Raw genomic sequence first — 21047 nt, 5'->3', positions numbered from 1 at the left:
CAAGCACTCCTTACTTTGAAGCCCTAAGATGTGCAAGGTAGATTATGAGTGACATTTCACTACATTATGGATAGCTGAACTCTAATTAAAAACAACTGACAAGAAGGCAGGTTTTCACGTGTATTTTCCTAATTAAATAAAATGAAAAAAAAAAATCCCTTTACTTCTGTCCAGTAGCAGGAGTCTGTGCGTATCGGGATGCCCTCAAAGTTGCTCCACGGGAGGTCTCTCAGGGCACCTTTCACAGAGAGCTGGCAGTGCCAGGGCAGCACTCTGCATTTTTGGGTGCCTCCCCTTGCACTGGAGGTGGATGAGTGCGTGCGGCGTCAGGAACCCGAGGGCACCAGCACGACAGTGACTTCTGTCTCAGCGATATTACTCCTAGGGAGAAATAGAACATGAAAAACGCTTGAACAGCAAACGAAGATCAGTTTCATTCTTTCTTCACTGGTTTGTTAAATATCATTGCTGAGGTTTTCTTAAGAGTTAATGTTAAGCAAGCATCAACATTTCTGCAGATGAGTCTGTATTTAGTCAAAATCGCCAGATCATTTATTTGTCTCCCCAGCTCCCTCTGGAGGCTGGTGAACAAACCCTCCTGTTTTGCAATTTACCATGTTAAAAAGCTAAACCCTGAGAACAAGGATTTCCCCTACAACCAGCCCCAGTGTAAGCAGCACGGGATCTTCCCAGGCCAGCTGCAGATCTTTCTCTTTGGTCTCTAATCAGAAAGAAACCTCCTTCCCAGCCCACAGCTGCAGCCTATATAAGGGATCAGGCCGGGGTGCCTTTTTTCTTGAATATTTTGGGGGAGGTGGTTTTCTTTTTCTTTTCCTTTTGCTCCAGCCCTAAGGAGCATGGAGAGTCCTTGGAGGTTCTGTGTTTGTTTCTACTGCTGGCTTCACTGGCTTTCTTCCAGCATCCAGTGTTCCCCCCACTCCAGGGATCGTGCGGTGTCTGGCAAAAGCCCGGGGTTCCTGTTTGCTCCGGAGGACAACCCCCATAGGCTCCATCCGTTCCTGCGGCTTCCCAAAGGCGTGAGACGGGGATATGCTCTCCTGCCTCCCCTGCTCAAGGTGCTGTCTGACCAGGGGCGCCGGAATTGGCAGAGCGAGTCTCCCCGGCTCCAGCCGGACTCCAGGGCCCTCAGGTACATGAAGAGGCTCTATAAGATGTCTGCTACCAAGGAAGGCATCCCCAAGGCCAACAAGAGTCACCTCTATAACACTGTTCGCCTCTTCACTCCGTGTTCCGAATGCAAGCACCGCCACAGGGAGCTCATGAAAGGTAGGTGGGGAGCGCCCGGGCTGGTGGGGTGCCTGGGGCCTCTGCACTTGCAGAGGAATCGGAAAATACCTTATTCCTTTAGAGCTTCTAGCTCTGCTAACCTTAACGGCTCTTCCCTTAAACCAGACCTTTTCCATGACCTGCTTTTCCTTGCAGAGCATTAGACACTCGGTTCACCACAGTCTGGGAATCCATATGAAAATGGTGCTGTGGTTAGGATCATATGGGTGTTTGAGCCTAACTCCTTAGGAGACAAAGAATTCAGCAATTTGCTTTAAGTAAAGCAAAAAGTGGAATAACTGTCTAGCAATCATGTTTGTCCACTGCTCACTTTTGCTTTCTGAAGGCTGTGAAAATTTATAATTAGATTTGTAACAGGATGTTAAGAATCCCATTATGAGATGACTTTTGTCCTTGTTTTGTACTTTTCCTAGGGAATAATTATAGCCTAAATGTGTGTTTTTGTTTTCTGAGTCAAATACTGTTGAAAAGCAACTGTTAGCTTGCTTGTTTTTCTACTATTTAAGTAAACTACTTCTAACCTTTGAAGTCTTAGATTTTCTTGTTTTTTCTTTTCTTATTTTATAAATCTTACATTCCTAGCCAAAGTAGAAACTCAATGCGATAAAAATGAGGATGGGCATATGTGCTTATTTTTTTTCTGACTCCTTCCTAAGTATTCACTAGAGCAGAGTATTTATGTCATGGTGGCAAATTAAGACATACTAATTCTACAAGATTTTGTTTCTGCCTTTTCAGGAGACATTCACTCGGTGGATTTGCTCTTCAACCTGGATCGTGTGACTGCTCTCGAGCACTTGCTCAAGTCTGTCCTGCTCTATTCCTTCGACACGTCGGTTCCGATTTCTTCCCCCACTACATGCGTGTGCCACTTATCCATCAAGGAGTATGATTTTTCTAGCCAAGTGTGTCCGAGTGCTTCACACTCCGTAGCTTTTAGTTTGCACTTTGAATTTAGAAAACGCAGGTGGGTTGAGATTGATGTGACTTCTTTTCTCCAGCCTCTCATTGCTACTAACAGGAGGAATATCCATATGGCTGTGAACTTCACTTGTCTGGTGGGTGATCCACAACATAACACTGAACAGGAGGGTTCCCTTAACGTGGCACTGGTCCCCCCTTCTCTTCTCCTTTACCTCAATGACACCAGCGAGCAAGCGTATCACAGGTGGAACTCACTCCGGCACAGAAGGAAAAGCCCAGTGCGGCCCAGGCAAAGGGACACTCCGCTTGCCGACCTCGTGGATGACCTAGGAAAAGAAAACGCACAGAGCAAAAGGGCTTCTCGACAGCGAAGGGAGGAGGGCTTGAAAGAAGCTCCAGCAGCGGCACCCCGTAATTTGAGTGACTATTTCAAGCAGTTCCTGTTTCCTCAGAACGAGTGCGAGCTTCACAACTTCCGCCTGAGTTTTAGCCAACTGAAATGGGACAAATGGATAATCGCCCCGCACCGGTACAGCCCCCAGTACTGCAAGGGGGACTGCCCGCGCGTGGTGGGGCACCGCTACGGCTCGCCCGTGCACACCATGGTGCAGAACATCATCTACGAGAAGCTGGACGCCTCCGTGCCCCGGCCCTCCTGCGTCCCCGCCGAGTACAGCCCGCTCAGCGTCCTCACCATTGAGCCCGACGGCTCCATCGTCTACAAGGAGTACGAAGACATGATCGCTACTAAATGCACTTGTCGGTAGTGGGGAACCCTGGTGGTTTTCCTTTGGGTTGAGGTGTTTGTGTGTGTTTTCAGAGAAATCTGTAATTCTGTCAAATGAGCAGCATTTGTGAGGTTCTAACAGCTCTTTATGATCAGCTAGGATTTAGCATGGGGCTAGTAGAGGGTGTTCACATAATAGCACTTATTTTTGTAGCCACTCAGCCTTTCTAGAATGTGAAGTTAAATGTAAATAATAGTTTTTACTGGAAAAATTTTGCATTTAAAATGTGGAAATGGTTTCAACTACCAGATATCCATTTTAAGCAGTTTTGTTATAGATTTACAAAAAAAAAAAGTAATAAAAAGAATAAATGCCTGTCATGCATACTGCTCATGTTTGATGCCTGTGTTTAGTCTCCCTCTATACAAAACGATATTTGGGGAAGTATCTAGGAAGAGCAGGCACTATTTAACATTAAAGGTCACTTCCTCAACTGCTCATCCTTTTTCTCTAATTTATTTCAAAGAATCGGATGACTCTTCCTTACAGCTGTATTCAAAAAAAAAAAAGGGGGGGAGCAAGAACAACTGTAAACACAATTAAAGCTTTATCAATAATTGGTGATAGAATATTTTTCCAAATAATGTATTTACTTGATTACCTGGGATTTCAGGACAGCTGTGTGGCAACTTGTAAAAGCCATTTTCTGTTGGGATAAGAACCTGTGGTGGAGACTTATGAGTGAGCTGTTAAAAACAAGACTGCTTGGTCTCTTCTGGGAATAAAGTGCAGACTGTAGGTGAGGGTTTGGAACTCTGCATGTGAAACTTCTGAATCACAAAGAAGTGTTCAACACGGTTGGAGATTTAAAAAATGCTTCAGAAGCCTGTTAAATCAGTTTATTTAAATGCCATTTAATCTCTCAGTAGTCCAAAATTAAATCTGAAGGCATGTAGGAGCAGAGTCTCACTTCCTCACCCAGTAAAAATCCAGGTAACTGCCTTAATTCCACATTTTCATGCTAACTCTCCAGTATGGCTGATTCCTTTTCTCCTGCATTGCTAGTTCAGGGGTTTTGCTGAAAGCGTCTGCTTCAGGCTAGGGAGCCACCCTGGCACTCATGTGAGAACGGCTTTGGTGGGGACTGTGTATATACATGCATATATATAACTAACAGAAGGAGGTTGAGACAAGATTTGAATATGTAAGTCTCTAAAATGAGGACTTGCCAATATATCCAAGCATGGAATAATGACAGAGCAGACCCAAATGGACCTCAGTTGTGGACTGGGATTAAAAAAAAAAAAATAGCACTACATTTGATCGATTTAAGGGAACTTCCTGGCCTACACAGTGCTACTGCCATTAATTGCTTCCAAACACAGTGGGAATTCAGCTTCATCTATTGGTCGAAAGAATAAAACAAAGTTATTCTTTCCTTGGTGCAAAAGACGCTTATGTGCAAAAGCCTATTTATGAGAAAATGCTTAACTCAAGCTAAAGAAACTGCATTTGGGTCATTGGAAAATCCAAGGACTATTTCAGAAAAATGCAGCCCGTGTAATGGATTAAAGGTTCAGGCTGCATTCTTGGTGTACCCCCTCAGCCGGCTGCAGCACACGGTGTACCTGGTGCAGGTGTCTCGCTCAGGGGTGACAGCAGGGTGACGGGATGGCTGTATGTGGCCATGCGTCAGGAGAACCCGGGGGTGGTTTCTGTTCCCGAGCAGTGAATAAACCTTCCGCTCTGGCCTCTGCTGAGCGCTCTGGCCCACAGCTCTTCCCCACGGTGCCCCCAAGCAAAACCGTATTTACCCACCCGCAAAATTCCGCCGTCCCTGGGAGAGCTGCGCTGTGGCGAACGGACTGTGCTGTCTGCCTGACAGGCTGGTGGACGGAGTGTTACAGCATTCGATTACCTGACTGGCAGACGGTCTGGCTGCCCGACAAACCTGTGGTTTGGCTGGCCTGGGTCTTACAGACAGACAGCAGGACGGGACGGCTGGCGGAGGGGCAGACTGACAGCAGGGGGACGGGCGGGCTGCAGAGGGACACGTTGGTGGCTTGGCTGACACACAGAGAGATGCTGGAGCCGGCTGACAAGGTCGGGCTGGCTGAGGGCTGATGGTTGGGCTCTCTGGTGGGGGGACACACTGATGGGGGACAGGCTGACAGGACACAGGCTGACGGAGGGACAGGCTGATGGGCACAAGCTAACAGGAGGGACAGGCTGGCAGAGGGACAGAGCGACAAGGGAACAGATTGAAAGGGCACAGGCTGACAGAAGGACAGGCTAACAGGGCACAGGCTGACAGGAACAGGCTCACAGGCACAAGCTGACAGAGCGACAGGCTGATGGGGGGATAGGCTGATGGGCACAGGCTAACAGGAGGGACAGGCTGGCAGAGGGACACAGTGACCAGGGAACAGACTGACAGGGCACACTGACAGAGGGACAGACTGACAGGACACAGGCTGACAGAGGGACTGGCTGACGGGAGGAACAGGCTGACAGGAAGGAACACGCTGACAGGGACGCAGTCCGACGAGGGTGACACAGCCCCACGGGGACACAGTCCCACGGGGGTGACACAGTCCCGGGGGCTGACACAGTCTCACAGGGGCACAGCCCCACGGGGACACAGTCCCTGGGGGTAAAACACAGCCCCACGGGGACAAAGTCCAACAGTGGTGACAGTCCCATGGGGGTGGTACAGTCCCACGGGGGCACAATCCGACGGGGACACAGTCCCACGGGGGTGACACTGTCCCCGGGGCTGACACAGTCTCACAGGGACACAGCCCCACGAGAACACAGTCCCTGGGGGTAACACAGTCCCACGCGGGTGACGCAGCCCCACGGGGGGTGACGCAGTCGCGGCGGTGACGCAGCCCCACGTGGCCGCGCCCGCCTGCAGGTGGCGCCCGCCGCGCCGCGCCGCGCGGCCCGGAAGCGGAAGCGGAAGCAGCGGGCGCTGCGGCAGCGTGAGGCGGCGGCAAGGTGACCGGCGGCGGGAGCCATGGGCATCCACTTCGGGAACCTGGCGCGCGTGCGGCACGTCATCTCGTACAGCCTGTCGCCCTTCGAGCAGCGCGTGCTGCCGCACGTCTTCTCGCACGGGCTGCCCAACGTGTGGCGCCGCTTCCGCTCGCAGGTCTTCAAGGTGGTGCCCCGTGAGTACCGGGGAGGGGGGCGGTTCGGGACACAGGGCGCGGCCCGGCGGCTCCGGTCCTCGGGGCGGCCCCGTCGCGGCCCTGCGCGTGGGTTCGGTGGCAGCCTCAGCATCCCCCCTCGCAGCCTTCGTGGCCGGCTACCTCATCTACTCGTGGGGCACGCAGGAGTTCGAGCGGCTCAAGAGGAAGAACCCGGCCGACTACGAGAACGACCAGTGAGCGGCGGGCACGGCGCCCGCGCGTGGCCACGGACAGCGCGACCCGGCCACGGCCCTTGATGGGCACATACGCGGGGTCTAATAAACCTTAATTATATCCCCGCTTTCGTGTGCTGTCGGTGTCTTGAAGTGTTTGCGGTGAGCGGTGTTGAACGCTCGTCTGGTTCACCTAGCACAGCTGGGCTAAATCCTGTATCCCCAGGCCTTTCACTGCAGAGCTTCCCCAGCCTTTTTGGCTCCTGCTTCTTTGAAATGTTCCTCAGTGTAATTAGCGCAGGGAGGGCTGGCTGCAGCTCCACGCGGCTTGATAACAGCTCAATGACAAGCACATCGAGCCCAGTATTGAGCCGCGCTGATCCCTTTTTCCTCTTTGTTTGAAATAGGACACACTCTAACCTTGATCTCTGAGGAAAACAAACAGTCTGTCAGACACTGACCAAGAATAGCACGAGCTGGCTGACGGCTCGGCCGCGAGTGGACTTTGACCCTCCAGACAGTTACCAGGCTGGGCTATTTATTCATGTTAATCAGACGCTACCTGCAATCCTGACGTCTCGGTGGTGTCAACAAGCTGGATTAGAAGTGTCTTCTCGGAAACTGCCAGGAGAATGGGCTGTTCTAGCATCTGAAAATGACTCAAATAACTTTGTAAAATTACTATTTTCAGTAAGTTTGCCCAATGTGTTTTCCAGTAACCTTACTAGTCTTATTTAAGTGTTTTTGGTGTTTTTTGAGGGGTGGGGTTTGGTTTGGTTCTGCTTTTTTATTTTCTAAATATGTGACTGGGAAATTCGACCAGTGGCTCTGAGTACATAAATAGCTTTGCTGTTTTGCTGTTCGAAAGTCCAGAACTTTGGGCTCGCCCCTTTATCTTTTTTTTGTTCCCTGTGTCTCGAGCAGACTATTTTAAGCTCCGGTAGCCAGCCAAGCGACCCGTTTATCTCCTCGCCACGCTGCCGCCTGGCAGCGCCGTATCTTATCCACCAGGTTTGCGAGTTGGTTCCCTGTGGGCTCGGGGTGACTGCCAGGCAGGTGGAGGATCCTGCCTTCCAGCCGCAGGAAGGTGGGAGGGGACGTGGGAATCTTGCCTTTGGATGCGTATGTATAAAAAGTATATGGAGAGTCTGATTTAAGTGCAGTCCTGTGGATGTTCCTGCTGCTTTTGTGTTTAAGTGGTGTGGGAGGTTGGCATAAACAGGATAATGTAACAGAGATTCGGTGCTGCAGGCGGTGCCAGAAAATACCCTGTACTCAGACTGAGCTCAACTCACCGGTGTTTTCTTGGCATCTTGAGCAAGAAGGGAGTGTTGAACTGGCTGTTGGGGTGCGAGTTGGCAGACGTCTGGACACGGGCTCGGCGCAAAGCGCTCTCCGAGTCCGACTCGCAGCACGCGGGCGCGGAGCGCCGGGCTCCTCCAGGGAACGCTCCGTGGCAGGTGCTGTGCGAGCGGCTCATCCCGCCTCATCCCAGCGCAGCGGACGGGTAAGGAGCGCGGCGCATCCCGCGTGCCTGGGACCGGTGTCGCGATGCTGGAGCTGCCGGCGGATTCCGGCAGCAAAGCCCGGAATCTCTCCAAGGGCGAGCGGGAACGTTTGTGGGACTGACCCAGGGGTCTTGGGACAACATGTTCAAAAACTTCTCAGGCATCTCACTTCTGCTCCCCGTTTGGCAAGTGAGGTGACAACAGAAAAACGGCTTCTTGGGGCAAAAGCTAGAGAAGCTGCTGCTTTGCTGTTGCTTTCGACATAGTTTGCAATAACGAGCCAAGTGGAGGGCGCTGGGTTTGCACACATGGAAGCAAAGCAGAATCGGAGTTTTTAACTTTCTGGCACAGTGTAAACAGGCTGCTGCTTTCTGGCCTAGAAACTAGTTTCCTGAAAGGGATGTGCAGCTGTAAACTGATGCCGTTAGTAACCTAGACGGCCAGATTTTCCCAGAAATGAAACAACTTCCTTTTTGCAACACCTCCACAAGGTACTAGTATTGCCTAGCCAAAAAACAATCCAAACCATGAGAAACGACGACCGCTGCCAGCGCCGAGACTAAAGGGGCCGTTTGAAATCCTCCCCTGGCAAAGTCAAGGCCACCGTTGCCTTTCCTAGTGGAAACTGCAGAAATTGTAACTTAGATGCGTGTTCAGAATGAAAGGGGATAAACAACTGAAAAATTCACAGCCAACCACAAAAGAAATGTTCAAGTTTCTCAGCTATTTGATCTGCCATGATTTACTGTCTCCTTTTCTTCCCTGCATAAGACCCAGGAATGGGAAATACAGGGGGTTTTTGAATGTTGTTCATGGGAAATAAGACAAATTGGTGAGAAGAAGGAATGTAGGACAAACCCAAGGAAAGAAACACATCTTCCCACAGAGATATAGAGAACATGCTGCAAAGGATTTCTATTTAATCCAGTGAAATTTGGGCTAAGGGGTAATCATCCAGCAGGCAGGAGATCTGACAGCATGGCACTATCTTAATCTAAGTAACTTGTCTTCCACGCTGGCACTTACTCGTCCTTGTTAAGCAATCACAGAAAACTGTAGCTTCTAATATCCATGTTTGTACTTGCAGTTTAACTATATTGTAGTTCATATCGTAGCTTTGTGCTTGTAGGAACTTCAAGCGTGCTCTGCAATCTGACAGGAATAACAGATGGGGTCTTTATGATGTTACTTTTTACAAACCCAAAACAGTTTTTCCTTGCGAGATGCAGCCTCCAGGGCTACATCTGAGTGTTGGACAGGAATGGCGAGGAAGAGGAGCAAGTACAAGCAGGGAAGGCCCTTGCAGTCTGCGATCTCAGATTTACACTTCTCCTGATTTTGTTACGTTTATAAGATGAGAGAATTTAAGATAAGAAGTAAGCGTTCATTTTAGCTTCTTTTTCCCTGGACTTCTGCAATCTCTATTTTTTCAACCTAGAAAAGTTTAAGACTCCCCTTAATTACAAACTGCCTATCTACTTCAACAACTACACGGAGCAACTCAGTTTCCTCCAGAAAATCCCTGCAGCAAGCTCCTCTCCTAACGTGGGATTAGCTGGCTGGAGTTTATCACCTCAACTACACGTTAGGATCCCGGGAGGAAGAGGGCTATTATTTAGAATGTACAAAACTTCCACAAACCATCAGTGAAGCAGCATGTCTGCTTTGTAACTGCTTTGCCTCCAGAAGGAAAGGTTGAACAACTTGCTTATGATTCTTTAAAGCATCGCGACTGAGGAGCAGAGCAAAAGGAACGCACGAAATGAACCGAGTAGGGCAATATTTCCCCTCAGCTGACAAACCCGAAGCTGCATATACTGCAAACGTCACAGAGCTAAATGAGGTTACGATAAAGATCAAAAACCATATGACTTTGGGCCACCTTTCACATGCAAATACACCACGGCATCCTGGTAACATGTTAGGTTTTAAAAAAGGAACAGTTGGCACATCTGCTTAACTGAGCAGACAAAGTACAAGTGGAAGGAAAGTCAATCATTAGCTCATTAGATAGGCCTTGAACCAGATCGCTTTGGCAGATGCTAACTTGGTAATTCTCCCTTGCTCCAGCGTGAACTTTGTCCCTGTGGGGACTGACAGCTGATGCAACGATAAGGGGATGGAGTCTATAAAAATGGAGCTGCGGCTCAGCAGTGTCTCTGGAACTCTCGCCGCCCGGTGCTGGTCCTATGCTCGCAGCGGCAGCCTGTGCGGTGAGGATGCAGTGCTGGAAAGCCCTGGCTCTCTTCTTGCTCTGTTCACTGCTGCTCAGCCAGGTAAGCGCAGGGAAGCCATCCCAGGGGCTAATCCACGCGGCCAGGCAGCTAACCAGGCGTGTGGGGATTTGCACAAACTGGCGGGGGCGGCAGGGGACAGCACAGGGCTGGAACAAGCAGAGTAACCGCCTGTGAACACAGGGCTACGCTGAGGCGAAACTCAACAAGTAATAGTGCCTTGTCTTGCAAGAAGGCTTTAAAAAATGGATGTTTCTATTTGAAGTGCATTTCTTTGGGGTGAGAATACAAGCAATGGCACCTTAATGGGCAATGCTATGAGCAAGGGGAACGATTTAATGCCCTCTTGCTGAGAGCTCCCGCGCGCGAATGAATGGGAGGGCGGCGCGCGCTGACACTGCCCTCGGTGCCGTTGCAGACGCTCTGCGCGTCCCTGCGGCCGGCCCCGCCACCGCGGCCCGCGCGCCAGCGGCGGATGACGCCCTTCTGGAGAGGGGTGGCGCTCCGGCCCGTCGGCGCCTCGTGTCGCGACAGCAGCGAGTGCGTCACGATGCTGTGCAGGTAACGCGCGGCCGCGCGGGACGGGACAGCCAGCCGGGGCCTCTCCTGCAGCCGCCGCAAACGGCGCGCGCAGGGCCACGGTGCCCACATCACTTATCCTTCCAAAAGGACACACGGGAGCCCAGACCGCTCTCAAGTGACCGCTTAAAATTAATCCTCCTTAAAGCCAACAGTGCTCATTTTAAAGCGTGTGTCATTTAATAGCTACTCTAAGCGCTCACTTGAATTTATAGTTTGAGAGCGCTAAACCATCAAAATCAAATATTCATCAATCCTCGTGGAAATTACACAAGCAGATTGCCCAGCCAGGTATAAATGAGCTGTGAGCAGTTTACCAAATTACTGCTTAGTGCCTGTGTGTGCGGCCCCAGCTGTATTCCTACCAAAAAGCACAGAATAGATGTAAATACAATGGGAAATGGCACATGACAGGGAATGCAGAGCCATCGCGTTGCTGGCTAACCCCAGTGAGCGGGAACAGCAGTTTCTTATCAGCGAGACAGGGATTTCCCTAGAGCAGACAGAGCTCCACGCGGTATCGGGATTTACCAGGCAAAGACCCCGAGGAGGATGAGGAGCAGCGGAGCTGATGCCCTTTCCTGTTGCAGGAAGAACCGCTGCTTCCTCCGGACGGCCAACGAGTGAGCTGCGGGTAAGGCCCCCGCTGCCGCCGTCCCCGCGCTGCTCCCCATGCGGAATATTTATTACTGACTGTTCAAACGCTAGGACACGGACTCAGCCCCCTGAATGCATTTAACACCGGGAGATGAGCTGGGGAAAGGACCTCAAAGAGCGCTGCAGGATGACTCTTTAGCCAACCTCAATAAAAGGACTCAGCAGCTTCTGGTCGTTTTGGTTTTGTAATTGTTCTTTTTTTATATATGTATATATTTTTTTATTTTAAATGTGTGAATTAAAAACTTGTATTCTGCAACTAACCTTGGTTTTCCTTGCATCCCGTTAGGAAAACGAGCACACACAAAGCACTCTCTAAAGAAGTGCACGGTGCAGGCTGGACTTTAGTCATTTATCCCGGCTCTGGCAGGCGCCCGAGGCAGATCCTGATCACGCCTCCAGTGCATTGGCTTTCAGCTCCGGAGCTGGGATCTGCACTGCAATTTAAATTCTGGGAATCCGGGAAAGGATGGGACAAGAGCAAAGACCTGGAGAGGATGCCAGCAGTGCTTCTGCTATTCCAAATCCACCAGAGTCAACCTTACACAAAAAATAGTTAACTACTTTAAAATACTTCTACTCAACCTTGCTTAAAAAAAAAAAAAAATGGAGTGTGATTTTTTTGCACAGAAATACTTATTTAAAACAGTTTGACGAATACCTGATTTTTGATGAGGGACATGTTAACAGAGAGGCCTGACAGGAGTGCAGCCCCTTCAGACTGGCAAATACTGACAGCTCCGGGCCCCCAAATACCGAAAGCTCTTGGCAGAGGATTAGGACCCAGTCTGCTTAAACTGCACCACCACTGAGGAGAAAGCCCACCTGAGAGATACAAGCACAGTGTTTGTAAAATTTAATACAGAAAATCTATTTGATATTTATTAAACTTAGTTTCTCCAGTTACAGTTTTGCATTGTACAAAGCATTTTAATGACACAGTAGTTAAAAAGATCTTTACAAATTGAAATGTGATACCCTTTTCTCCAAATATTTTAATTGCCATAAATTTGTTTAAAAATACACATTAAACGCATGTTTCAGACACTAAACTTTCTATAATCTCAATACCACAAAATACATAGAATATACTATACAGATGTGGAAAAAATCTAGTTAGTATATAATACTTTGCTCACCATTAACAGCTTTATTACGTGAAATGCACATACTGACTTAGAAATCCTAATTTTGAGCCCCAAAGTACCCTTTGAAATTTCAAATGTATTGCAACAAATAAAATCACAGTTTTTTTTTAGGTTTTGGTTGAAGACAGATGCCTAAATATTTTGATAGAAACAAAATGTAACACATGGACTTGTCATGTACAAAGCATAGAACAGAGACATCCCATTAGTTACTAACAGTACCTTTCTGTATGATTCATAAGGGCTTCATTTATAAGTGACAGCTTAAAAGTTACCTTCCCCCACCCGCAAACCCTCCCCCAAAGAAAAACCCTTCTTCACCAAATAATAATTTCAAATAAGATAAAGGATTTTTAATAAATATATAAGCACTTTATCCTCCATATACAAAATTTCTTAAAACAATTTAAAAGGGGGACCAGATACAAACGTCAGTAACTGTGCTTGCAAAGCCCGGCCTGCTGCGCACGCCGCGGGCAGCGGGAACGCCGCTTCCCGGCTCCGGGAGCGGACGCTCGCGGCAGGAATGGGCACGCTGCTATGGAGCTTCCGGATGGAACAGAACAGGGAAAGCCTTTCCCTGGGGACAGCCTCGCTAAGCTGCGGCGTTCCGGCCGCGCGGCAGCCCCTGCCCTCCCAGCTCCCAGCACGGCGGCCTCCCCCGGCACCGGAGGCCGAGGCTGGACACACGGCACGATGCCCGGGCGGCTGGAGCCTACGGAGCCTCCGCGCTCGGGAAACTTCCCCCCGGAACAGGTCTGCATTTGTCTGAGTTGGCTGGCAAAAGCTTTGGCTACTCTTTATACTTAAAAGATATCTAGCGTTAACTTTGTTGCTTGGGAATACGCAGTTTTCCATAACACTGATTCATCAGAGAAAGCAATTTAAGCCCTGACCAAAAATACTTGTCAGGAATGGAGTAATTTGGAAGTTGCTTATTCCCCTGTGGGCAATTCAAACTTGACTTGCTCAGGCCCTTTGTATCTGCCTTTATATAAACACTGCAGTGACAGTCAATATCTGTTAGGTAAATGAAATATTAAATACAGCAAAGGTAGTCTCTCTTTCCCCTAGTTTCCCATTTTGGCAAACTACATAATTATCTGCCTACGGCTTTATTTTACTTGCCCCAGGCAAGCACTACATTATTCTCATAAAGTCCTGACTCTCTGTATGTTGGGGCCATTCATAAATACATTTCAGGGCATTTTTTGTTATCACAGCAATCAAGCCTCAGCAATCTAAAGGAATATACATTGCACTCCTGTATAATATGCAAGATTTATCACCAATAAGATGGCGACTCAGCACTCAATAAATAATATATCAATATAGTCAGTTGCACCATAATCTAAAAACAAGTATAACATATACTTTGGACAGACTGAGTTCATATATATATATACATATATATTAAAAGACACATACAATACAAATTGCATACTGCCGTCAAAAGCCAAGAAGAGCCATCCATATGCTCTGCTTTATGGCTAATAAGTTTCAAATTAAAATAAAAGTCTTGGGCTGTTTTACTCTGGTGTCCTGAAGATTTATTTGTAATCATAAAACAGTTGCACCTTCCACCTAGGAACCCGCAAGTTTGACAGCAAAACCCAATAATATGGATATCTGAGCAAGCCTAGTCTGATTAAGCCGTTTTTAAGGTTCCCCAAGGGGGCTGTGTTCGGGGAGGGAGCTCAGGCTGTGGGGTCGATATGTGTTTCCCGGGCCAGCCCCTCGCTCGCGCGTTCCCGCTGCCGGGACGGTACCGGATGGGCCCCGGGGACCCGCGTCCTGCGCTAGCGACGGGACGGGAGCGGGGACACAGCCTTTCTCACTGTAACAGTGGTAAATCCCAGGTGGGATATGCTTGGGAACTGCCCGATCTCAGTGTATCCATCTGCAACAGCCCCAGGTGAGTAAGGCCGTGCTTTTCCATTGAAAAATGCCAAGTATCCCCCATGGAGGTGGGAAAGCCGGGCCGGCCCGCTAGGATATCCTCCTGTGAAGGACACTGTTTGCGTGGGACACGCTCAACCAGCTCAGTCTGTGTTTTTAGACTGTAAAAAGCCTTCTGGTCACTTGAAGACTATTTTTTTTAAGATCCACTGATCTAGGGATAAGCGATACATTTTTAAGAGACCAATTTTGTATGACACCAAAAGGTATTTGTGGGACTCTAGTTAAGGAAAAAAAATTCCCAGAGATGAGACCATTCCTGCTTACAGCAATGGTACCTGTGCACAAAGGAGCAAGCCAAAACACAGCCATGCTGGCTAGTGCAGCACTACACAAAAAATAAACTATGAATGCAACTTCTAAGAAGGTATTTTTACATAGCGTCAAAAGTGTGCTAGGCACTTTAGAGTATTAAAGAAAAAAAAAAAAAACAGTTGACAGTGTCCCAATAACCAGGATGCAGAGTTTGAGGGTACAGAGTTCCGTCTGGAACGGCAAACACTAAAAGAAACGTGGTCTTGCACAGTGATTCAGGAGAGAGGATGCTCCGACAGACCTGAATGGCAACAGGCGTTCGGCTGTGATGAGAAACGTCTCAGGTCTGTTAACTGTGTGTCAGTCTGTAGGTAGCAAAGCTTTTCTGGAAGTACAAAACGAGGTGGAACGCAAAGGAAGCTCTACGAATATGCAGCTACCTTTTAGCAGGTTACTAATCCGCGAAACTCCTAACCTCTTAAAGCCCATAGGACATACTGCAGTACTAAGGAGTGGAGAATTCTATTCCTTCTTTCGAGGTTGCCATCATTTTGGCACTTAACTACAACTACACAAAAATTTAGTGCAATAATTTTCCTGAACATGCACGTTCATATCTGGTACAGAATAAGGGGTTAAATGGGAGATAAAGCAGCATTCCCCCATCGCATCTCGCGTACTCCGTTTGACCCTTCCAAAAGAGACCACTGCAATAAGGAGCCAGCTCGTATGACAGACACTAGTACTTTTAAAAAGGAAATGGAATTTTACCAAAGTACTGCAGAAGACCACTGCATACAGTATACCTGGTCCTGCTGTAAAACATCTTGTAAACAGTTCATAAAATCTTCATCTAAAAGTAAGGCATAAGGCACACCAGACATGTTAGGGGCACTAAGCAATACTGAAAGCAGTAGCATTTTAAACCTTTGACTCAGACAAGCACCTCACGTGGAAAGGTACTTTGGTTTGCACGTTTTAAGAGCAGTCAGCTGCAACTCCACCAACCACTTCTGTTGCACCAAGTTGCTTCCTCTAGAGGGAATATTCTGCTCCGTCAAACACACCAGACGGTAACGGGACCTTCATTAGCATGGGGTCAATACAAGCTGGGAGCCCCCTCTGTTCCGCGCCAGAACAGCAGGACCATTCCCTGCAAAGCAGGTGTGCTCCCACCCCCAACGGCTGTTGCACTGTCAAGCTGTAGTGTCCATTAACTATCAGACTCTAAAAGGAAAAAAAATGGACCTTAATTTCTGCTTAAGATTCCTGGTTTCTCAGTCAATGCAAAAGATACAAAGGACAGTTCTGGTAGGAATTCAGCTACTGTTGGTTTTCTAACCATCAAGTGGACTGATTTTCTAAGTATCAAAATCATGACAAGCAAGGAAACAAAACTTGTTTTGAATGAAGAGATACAAAAAAGCACAAGATTGTCCGTTTCAGAAACCTTTCCTGTATGCACCGCATCGCTCAGACTGGAGTTCATTCCTACACCATTACTCTGATAATACATTAAATGCAAATTACTGTAATGTTTTGTGATTGTTATAGTGTTAATTGTTGCTTTGAAACTGCCTTGAAAACAACCCAAGTCAGATCCGATTAAATATTTTCCATATAAATTTCTTTATAATTCTTTTAAATGAAGTATCTTAATACGTAGAAGAATATCTGGAACTTTTCTATTTAGTACAAATTCTGCAATAATAAATCTGTAGTTGTCATGTATTAGTTGACTCGTAGGCATTAGGCATGAGAAGTATGGTGCCCTACACTCGAGAACCTATCAACCCTATTGTACAGGCTCTACCACCACAAGACATTACAGAGTAACAAAGCTCACAAAGTACTTAAATAAAGTGTCTACGTTTAATTTCTGCTAAGGACTTGAAAGGGTAAATTCAGTGAAAAAATAGCTAAAATTGCCCCAAATTGGGCTTTTCAAAATTAAAAAAGATTAAAATAAATAGGATTTAAACTGGCTAGTTATGTATTGTGACTGGAAATCCAATGATCTATCCATGATAGATCAAGAAAACTACATTTTTATATGTAGCAAATTTTAAAATATTTAAATAACTTAAAATGGAATACTGAAGAAGTCCATTAACCAGATGATTTGGGATTAAAACACAAAACACATATGAGGATGGGAGACGTGAAAGCATTCCTTGCTCTTAGTGTCAACTAAGCAATGTGTTATGGCAGTCTTCCTTATTGACATGACACAGTGTTGTGGAGATAGATCGGAGGCAGCGAGAAAAACACGTTCTTTTTTCCATTCCTTCAGTTCAAAAGCTCACTTGGCATCCAGGCGCAACCAATGCAATCCCTGACGGGTGTAACGCACTAGGTCTGTCATGATGCTTGAATTAAAAATCAGAGGGCCCATAACTTTATCCAGTTCTGCAAAGAACTCTAAAATAACAAAAACACACGTTAAACTCTGCACATGTTCTTTCACATTGTCTGCTCTTGCCAAAAGTACCATGCTAAAAAACCCATTCTTTTCCACACAAATCTTTCAGGTTAGAAAGATGGAAGAAACGCAGTGTGGCAGAATGATGAAGGAATAATAAGAAATACATGTATACACACACACACAAGGTTCTTTTGAGTTGACATTACCACCCTTTTGCAACAGGCTGGTTGATAAAAATATTTAGAATAAAGTTATACTGCTGCAAAGCTTTCTCTAGCATTCTCCCTCCAATGTGCATCTTCCTTTGAACAAGAACTTCAGAACCTGAAGTGTATCAAGTTCATCTCAGTATACTGAGCAACCAGCAGGGAATGCAATAATGCTTTTTTTTCCTTCACAAGCAGCAAGGAAACACTGCACCTCCACCACCATCTGAGCAAGACCATGAGCCCAGGTCATTGCGAATGAAGGTACAACTTTCCAGCTCTCCTTTGCAGAGCACCCACTCAAGTACCCTGTGCACTGCTAATGTAACTCCAAAATTCAAAGCCTGTTAGCATGGCAGTACAACTGGGTGCAGCTGATTCTAGAACCTGCCTGTTGCAGACCTTACCTTTCTGTTCTTTCGACAGCTGTTCGGCTTGGTCCCAGATTTCGGTGGCGTAGAGGAAGTTGGAGGTGACTTGGACGTAGCTGGCTGCCATCTGATGGATCCGCTGGGGGATCGTCACCGAAGAGCCGCTTCCTGAAGGGTTGGCTGCCCCAGAAGAGTAATTTCCTGAATTCCCTGGAGACAGCTTTGGAGACACTGGAGACGGCATACCAACAGGCTTGCTGCTTAGCAAAAGAAAAGCATTAAAATGTATAAAATGTCTCCCTAGGTACTTCAGATGTATCGCGCTGTAAGACTCTAGGACTTCTCCTTCTGCATCTCAGAACCTGAAATGCTCAATCATTCCCCCTTTACCCAAGAAGTCAGCATTTGCCCTGCAACAAAGGAAATGTGTGAGCTGCCACAGCTATGGATCCTCCCACAGATACGCTTTGACCTCCTAGCCAAACCTCACCAAACCTCTTCATCTATTACTTAAAGTATTCACATAACATTTTAAATTCATTCATTGTTTAAATAAATTAAACATTAAATAATAACAAAAGAAAAACACAGATCAAAATCAATTCTAAGTACACTGCCATAATGTTTCATTTCTTTTGTAATATAGGAGAAATCTGAAATCATCTCCTGAAATTTTGCAATTTGATAGCTTAACCATCACAGGTCTTAGGCTTGTGTTTAACCTGCGTGTTAATGCCACATACCCTTTCTTGCAATGAGGAGCTGCCTGACAACCTTGTTTTGAAGCACTACCATAAGCAGCAGCCTTCTATTCTTTTATCAGAATAACTGAATCAAAATCTAGAGCAGGAATTAGCTAACCACCACCACAACTCTAACAAATAAAAAGCTACTCTTTGACATCCTCAGGAACACAGTTTATGCAGAAAACTAAACTTGATAAATAGGTAACCATTTTTGCTACTTACTTTCCCATGCCAGGTGATGGTGCTTGAGAATTGTTATAGGAATTCTGTTTGGGGAAAAATAAATTCGTCACCTGATTTAATGCTTATATTTAACTGGTTATCAACAGTAGCATTAAATAAATGAGACTGTGTGTCTCATTTTTTACTTTTTTAAAGACTTTTTTAAAAAAATTAAATCAAAATAACATGAATCAAAGTGCTAGTTAGAGCAGCTCTTAGCTCTAACCATTTAGATTAGATCCTGTTGACTCTTAGGACAATGTTTAATTTTTTTTCAGCCCATTAATTGGAAGAAATCTGTTATTACTTGCACTGAAAAATTAAAAGTATCTGCTGAAACCCAGATAATTGGACATTTTAGAAGCCTGCTTTCCTCCATTTCAGAACCGAGTAACATTACAGAAGAATCATAGCTGGTTTTCTCATCTTCAGTATGTTGATTCAAATAATTCAAAGAAGGTCTATTGGTCTCATTTCCATGAAAGTACTTTTAACTGAGTTATAGAGAAATTTAGAGAAATTCATAAAAAGAAATCTGGACAGCCCACTGAAAACAACAAAAATTCAGAAAGACCAGTTTGGTTCTGAATTAGCAGTTGGCTCTTGATGCCAGCTTTTGCTTAGGTTGGACAGCTGCATGCAATGTACCCCCAGACACTGAATTCCCTTAGGCTTAAACATGAAATCAAAGGTTAAGCTTTGCTATACTTACAGCAAGAAAAGTGTTTTTAATTACCCTTTAAGCCTACTAAGTTATTCATTTATTAGGTTAGACAAAAGCTAGATCAAATAATGAGTGGAGAGCCATTGAGCTAGGACCAGCCAGGTTACAATGTTACAGTCAAGCTGTCTCCTCTCAGCTTTAAACTACCCAACTTGAGTAAACTTTCAAGGTCCCACATGAAAATGGGGTTTGTACCAGAAGTTTGGTGCAGTGGTACAAAAACTGGATAAAGGAATTTTGAGTGATGTGAAGTTTCAACTTTAAAAACTTTTCATCTTAAAAGAAAATACGTATGCAGTTACCTTCAGATGTTCAGTCAAAGTTTTAGAATATTTCAATGCACTTTCCTTCTTCAACTTGAAAAGCCTTAGGTATAGAAGAGATTGGCACCGAAGACTGACCAAAAATAGAGGAGCAAAACATATATAACTAAGTGAAGGATAACACTACTCAGCCAAGTTCAAGAAGCTAGTAGTTGTGTGTTTAAAGCTTTATCTCCCAACTCTGAAAATCCAACACTTTAGTTAAAACCTTTCCAAAAATCTTTAACAATCTTTAACTTGCCAAGCAATTAAGTATGTAGCTTTGTGCCTTACTATCACCACCCCAATTTGCTGGTATAACTAGTCCAGCTCTGAATTCAGGAGACAAAGGAGACCAGGAGGTCAGAACACCTTCTAGCCACTTTAATTAGCAAGCTTGTTGCATCAACAACACAACAAGGAAGTCATATTCTAAAATAAAGGCACTAATTGACATAATATTAGAAAAAAATGACAAAGTGAAAAATTAAATAATCTTCTTAACAGTTCAAAGACTTGTCCCAAGTTATCACCATCTCCTCCTTCCCACTTCACAGTGGCCAGATATATAGCATTAATGTTCTTTACACACAACTAAAAGGAAAACTCACATATCTGATTCAATGTAATACAACATTTAACTGAGACCATCTAATCAGCACATTGCATGTATACCAGCACACACATACCAGAGCACTGCTAGCCTTTTATCTGCAGCTGTAGCATCTGGTGCCAAGTAATTCTTCAATTTCATAGTGTATCTACAAGCAAAGACATCACGTAAACAAAAACTAAAGCACTACATTAGCTTTTTTTTTTTTTTTTTTTTTTTAAATCACCATCACACACATAGAAGTTCTTATACATTTCTAGATTGGAAGGTTTTCCATTTCAAGAATTTTCCTCAGGTCCAAACAAAACGCTCAGGAGATAATTGGAATAATTTTGCTTTTTAGAAAGACCTCAAAAACCCCAGATGAAAGGATCTCAAACTTTGTGAAAAATGCTTTAAACTTCACAGCTGAAACGAGATGGTGAACGAACCAGTTTTACTCATGAATAATGAGAGATTTCAGAGGTTGGTGCATAGATATACAGAAGTTGGTGTGCAGATAGAGTAAAACCTAGCTTTCATTTCCTAAAATCTTTCTAAAGACTTGAGTTTTTGTACATGCTTTACAACACTTACTTGATTAATTCCACAGTTTCTGAATACATAGGGAACGGGGACTTGGATTCCTGAGCATTTTTCTCCAATGCATTCCCACACTCAATGAACGACACTACAGCATCTAGGTAGTACACAGCTTTCTCAAACCTGTCAGACTGAGGAGGAAAAAAAAATGTAAGAACAAAAAGTAGAGAGAAATACAACGAAGTTCCA

General features: G+C 45.8%; 4 protein-coding genes across 8 annotated transcripts in view; 3 read left to right on the top strand and 1 right to left on the bottom strand.

The window, feature by feature from the left end:
- Positions 1-824: 824 nt before the first annotated feature.
- Positions 825-2999, top strand: GDF9 (growth differentiation factor 9). Its single transcript, XM_010212704.2, has 2 exons — positions 825-1287; positions 2047-2999. The coding sequence occupies exons 1-2, from the start codon at positions 858-860 to the stop codon at positions 2997-2999; spliced, it is 1383 nt and encodes a 460-aa protein (XP_010211006.2). The 5' UTR covers positions 825-857.
- Positions 3000-5962: 2963 nt separating this feature from the next.
- Positions 5963-6360, top strand: UQCRQ (ubiquinol-cytochrome c reductase complex III subunit VII). The gene is made up of 2 exons (XM_088536772.1): positions 5963-6133; positions 6258-6360. The coding sequence occupies exons 1-2, from the start codon at positions 5980-5982 to the stop codon at positions 6350-6352; spliced, it is 249 nt and encodes an 82-aa protein (XP_088392898.1). The 5' UTR covers positions 5963-5979; the 3' UTR covers positions 6353-6360.
- Positions 6361-10024: 3664 nt separating this feature from the next.
- LEAP2 (liver enriched antimicrobial peptide 2) lies at positions 10025-11295 on the top strand. The gene is made up of 3 exons (XM_088536785.1): positions 10025-10111; positions 10488-10630; positions 11239-11295. The coding sequence occupies exons 1-3, from the start codon at positions 10025-10027 to the stop codon at positions 11273-11275; spliced, it is 267 nt and encodes an 88-aa protein (XP_088392911.1). The 3' UTR covers positions 11276-11295.
- A 4686-nt stretch (positions 11296-15981) lies between these two features.
- AFF4 (ALF transcription elongation factor 4) overlaps positions 15982-21047 on the bottom strand; it is a 42882-nt gene continuing 37816 nt past the window's right edge. For 3 of the 5 annotated variants that reach the window (XM_088536809.1, XM_088536808.1, XM_088536811.1), the window contains 6 exons: positions 20853-20989; positions 20353-20424; positions 19664-19757; positions 18638-18681; positions 17706-17929; positions 15982-17088 (listed from right to left, as the gene is read on the bottom strand). In XM_088536809.1, coding sequence (XP_088392935.1) covers positions 16970-17088; positions 17706-17929; positions 18638-18681; positions 19664-19757; positions 20353-20424; positions 20853-20989 — 690 coding nt within the window. In that variant the 3' untranslated portion in view covers positions 15982-16969. The remainder of the gene's footprint in view (positions 17089-17705; positions 17930-18637; positions 18682-19663; positions 19758-20352; positions 20425-20852; positions 20990-21047) is intronic. The other 2 variants (XM_088536810.1, XM_088536812.1) reach the window with 1 other exon arrangement.

This window comes from Tinamus guttatus, unplaced genomic scaffold, assembly GCF_059628265.1.
Source record: "Tinamus guttatus ecotype Peru unplaced genomic scaffold, ASM5962826v1 Tinamus_guttatus_pri_ptg000710l, whole genome shotgun sequence".
NCBI classification, from domain to species: domain Eukaryota; kingdom Metazoa; phylum Chordata; class Aves; order Tinamiformes; family Tinamidae; genus Tinamus; species Tinamus guttatus.
The sequence above is the reverse complement of the archived record's forward strand: the minus strand, read 5'-3'. Positions and strand labels throughout refer to the sequence as shown.

Coding starts and splice junctions, on each gene's coding strand:
- GDF9 (XM_010212704.2), top strand. CDS start 858: ATGGAGAGTCCTTGGAGGTTCTGTGTTTGTTTCTACTGCTGGCTTCAC. Junction 1,288..2,046: donor CCACAGGGAGCTCATGAAAG/GTAGGTGGGGAG, acceptor CTGCCTTTTCAG/GAGACATTCACTCGGTGGAT.
- UQCRQ (XM_088536772.1), top strand. CDS start 5,980: ATGGGCATCCACTTCGGGAACCTGGCGCGCGTGCGGCACGTCATCTCG. Junction 6,134..6,257: donor GGTCTTCAAGGTGGTGCCCC/GTGAGTACCGGG, acceptor CCCCCCTCGCAG/CCTTCGTGGCCGGCTACCTC.
- LEAP2 (XM_088536785.1), top strand. CDS start 10,025: ATGCTCGCAGCGGCAGCCTGTGCGGTGAGGATGCAGTGCTGGAAAGCC. Junction 10,112..10,487: donor GTTCACTGCTGCTCAGCCAG/GTAAGCGCAGGG, acceptor GTGCCGTTGCAG/ACGCTCTGCGCGTCCCTGCG. Junction 10,631..11,238: donor TGCGTCACGATGCTGTGCAG/GTAACGCGCGGC, acceptor TTCCTGTTGCAG/GAAGAACCGCTGCTTCCTCC.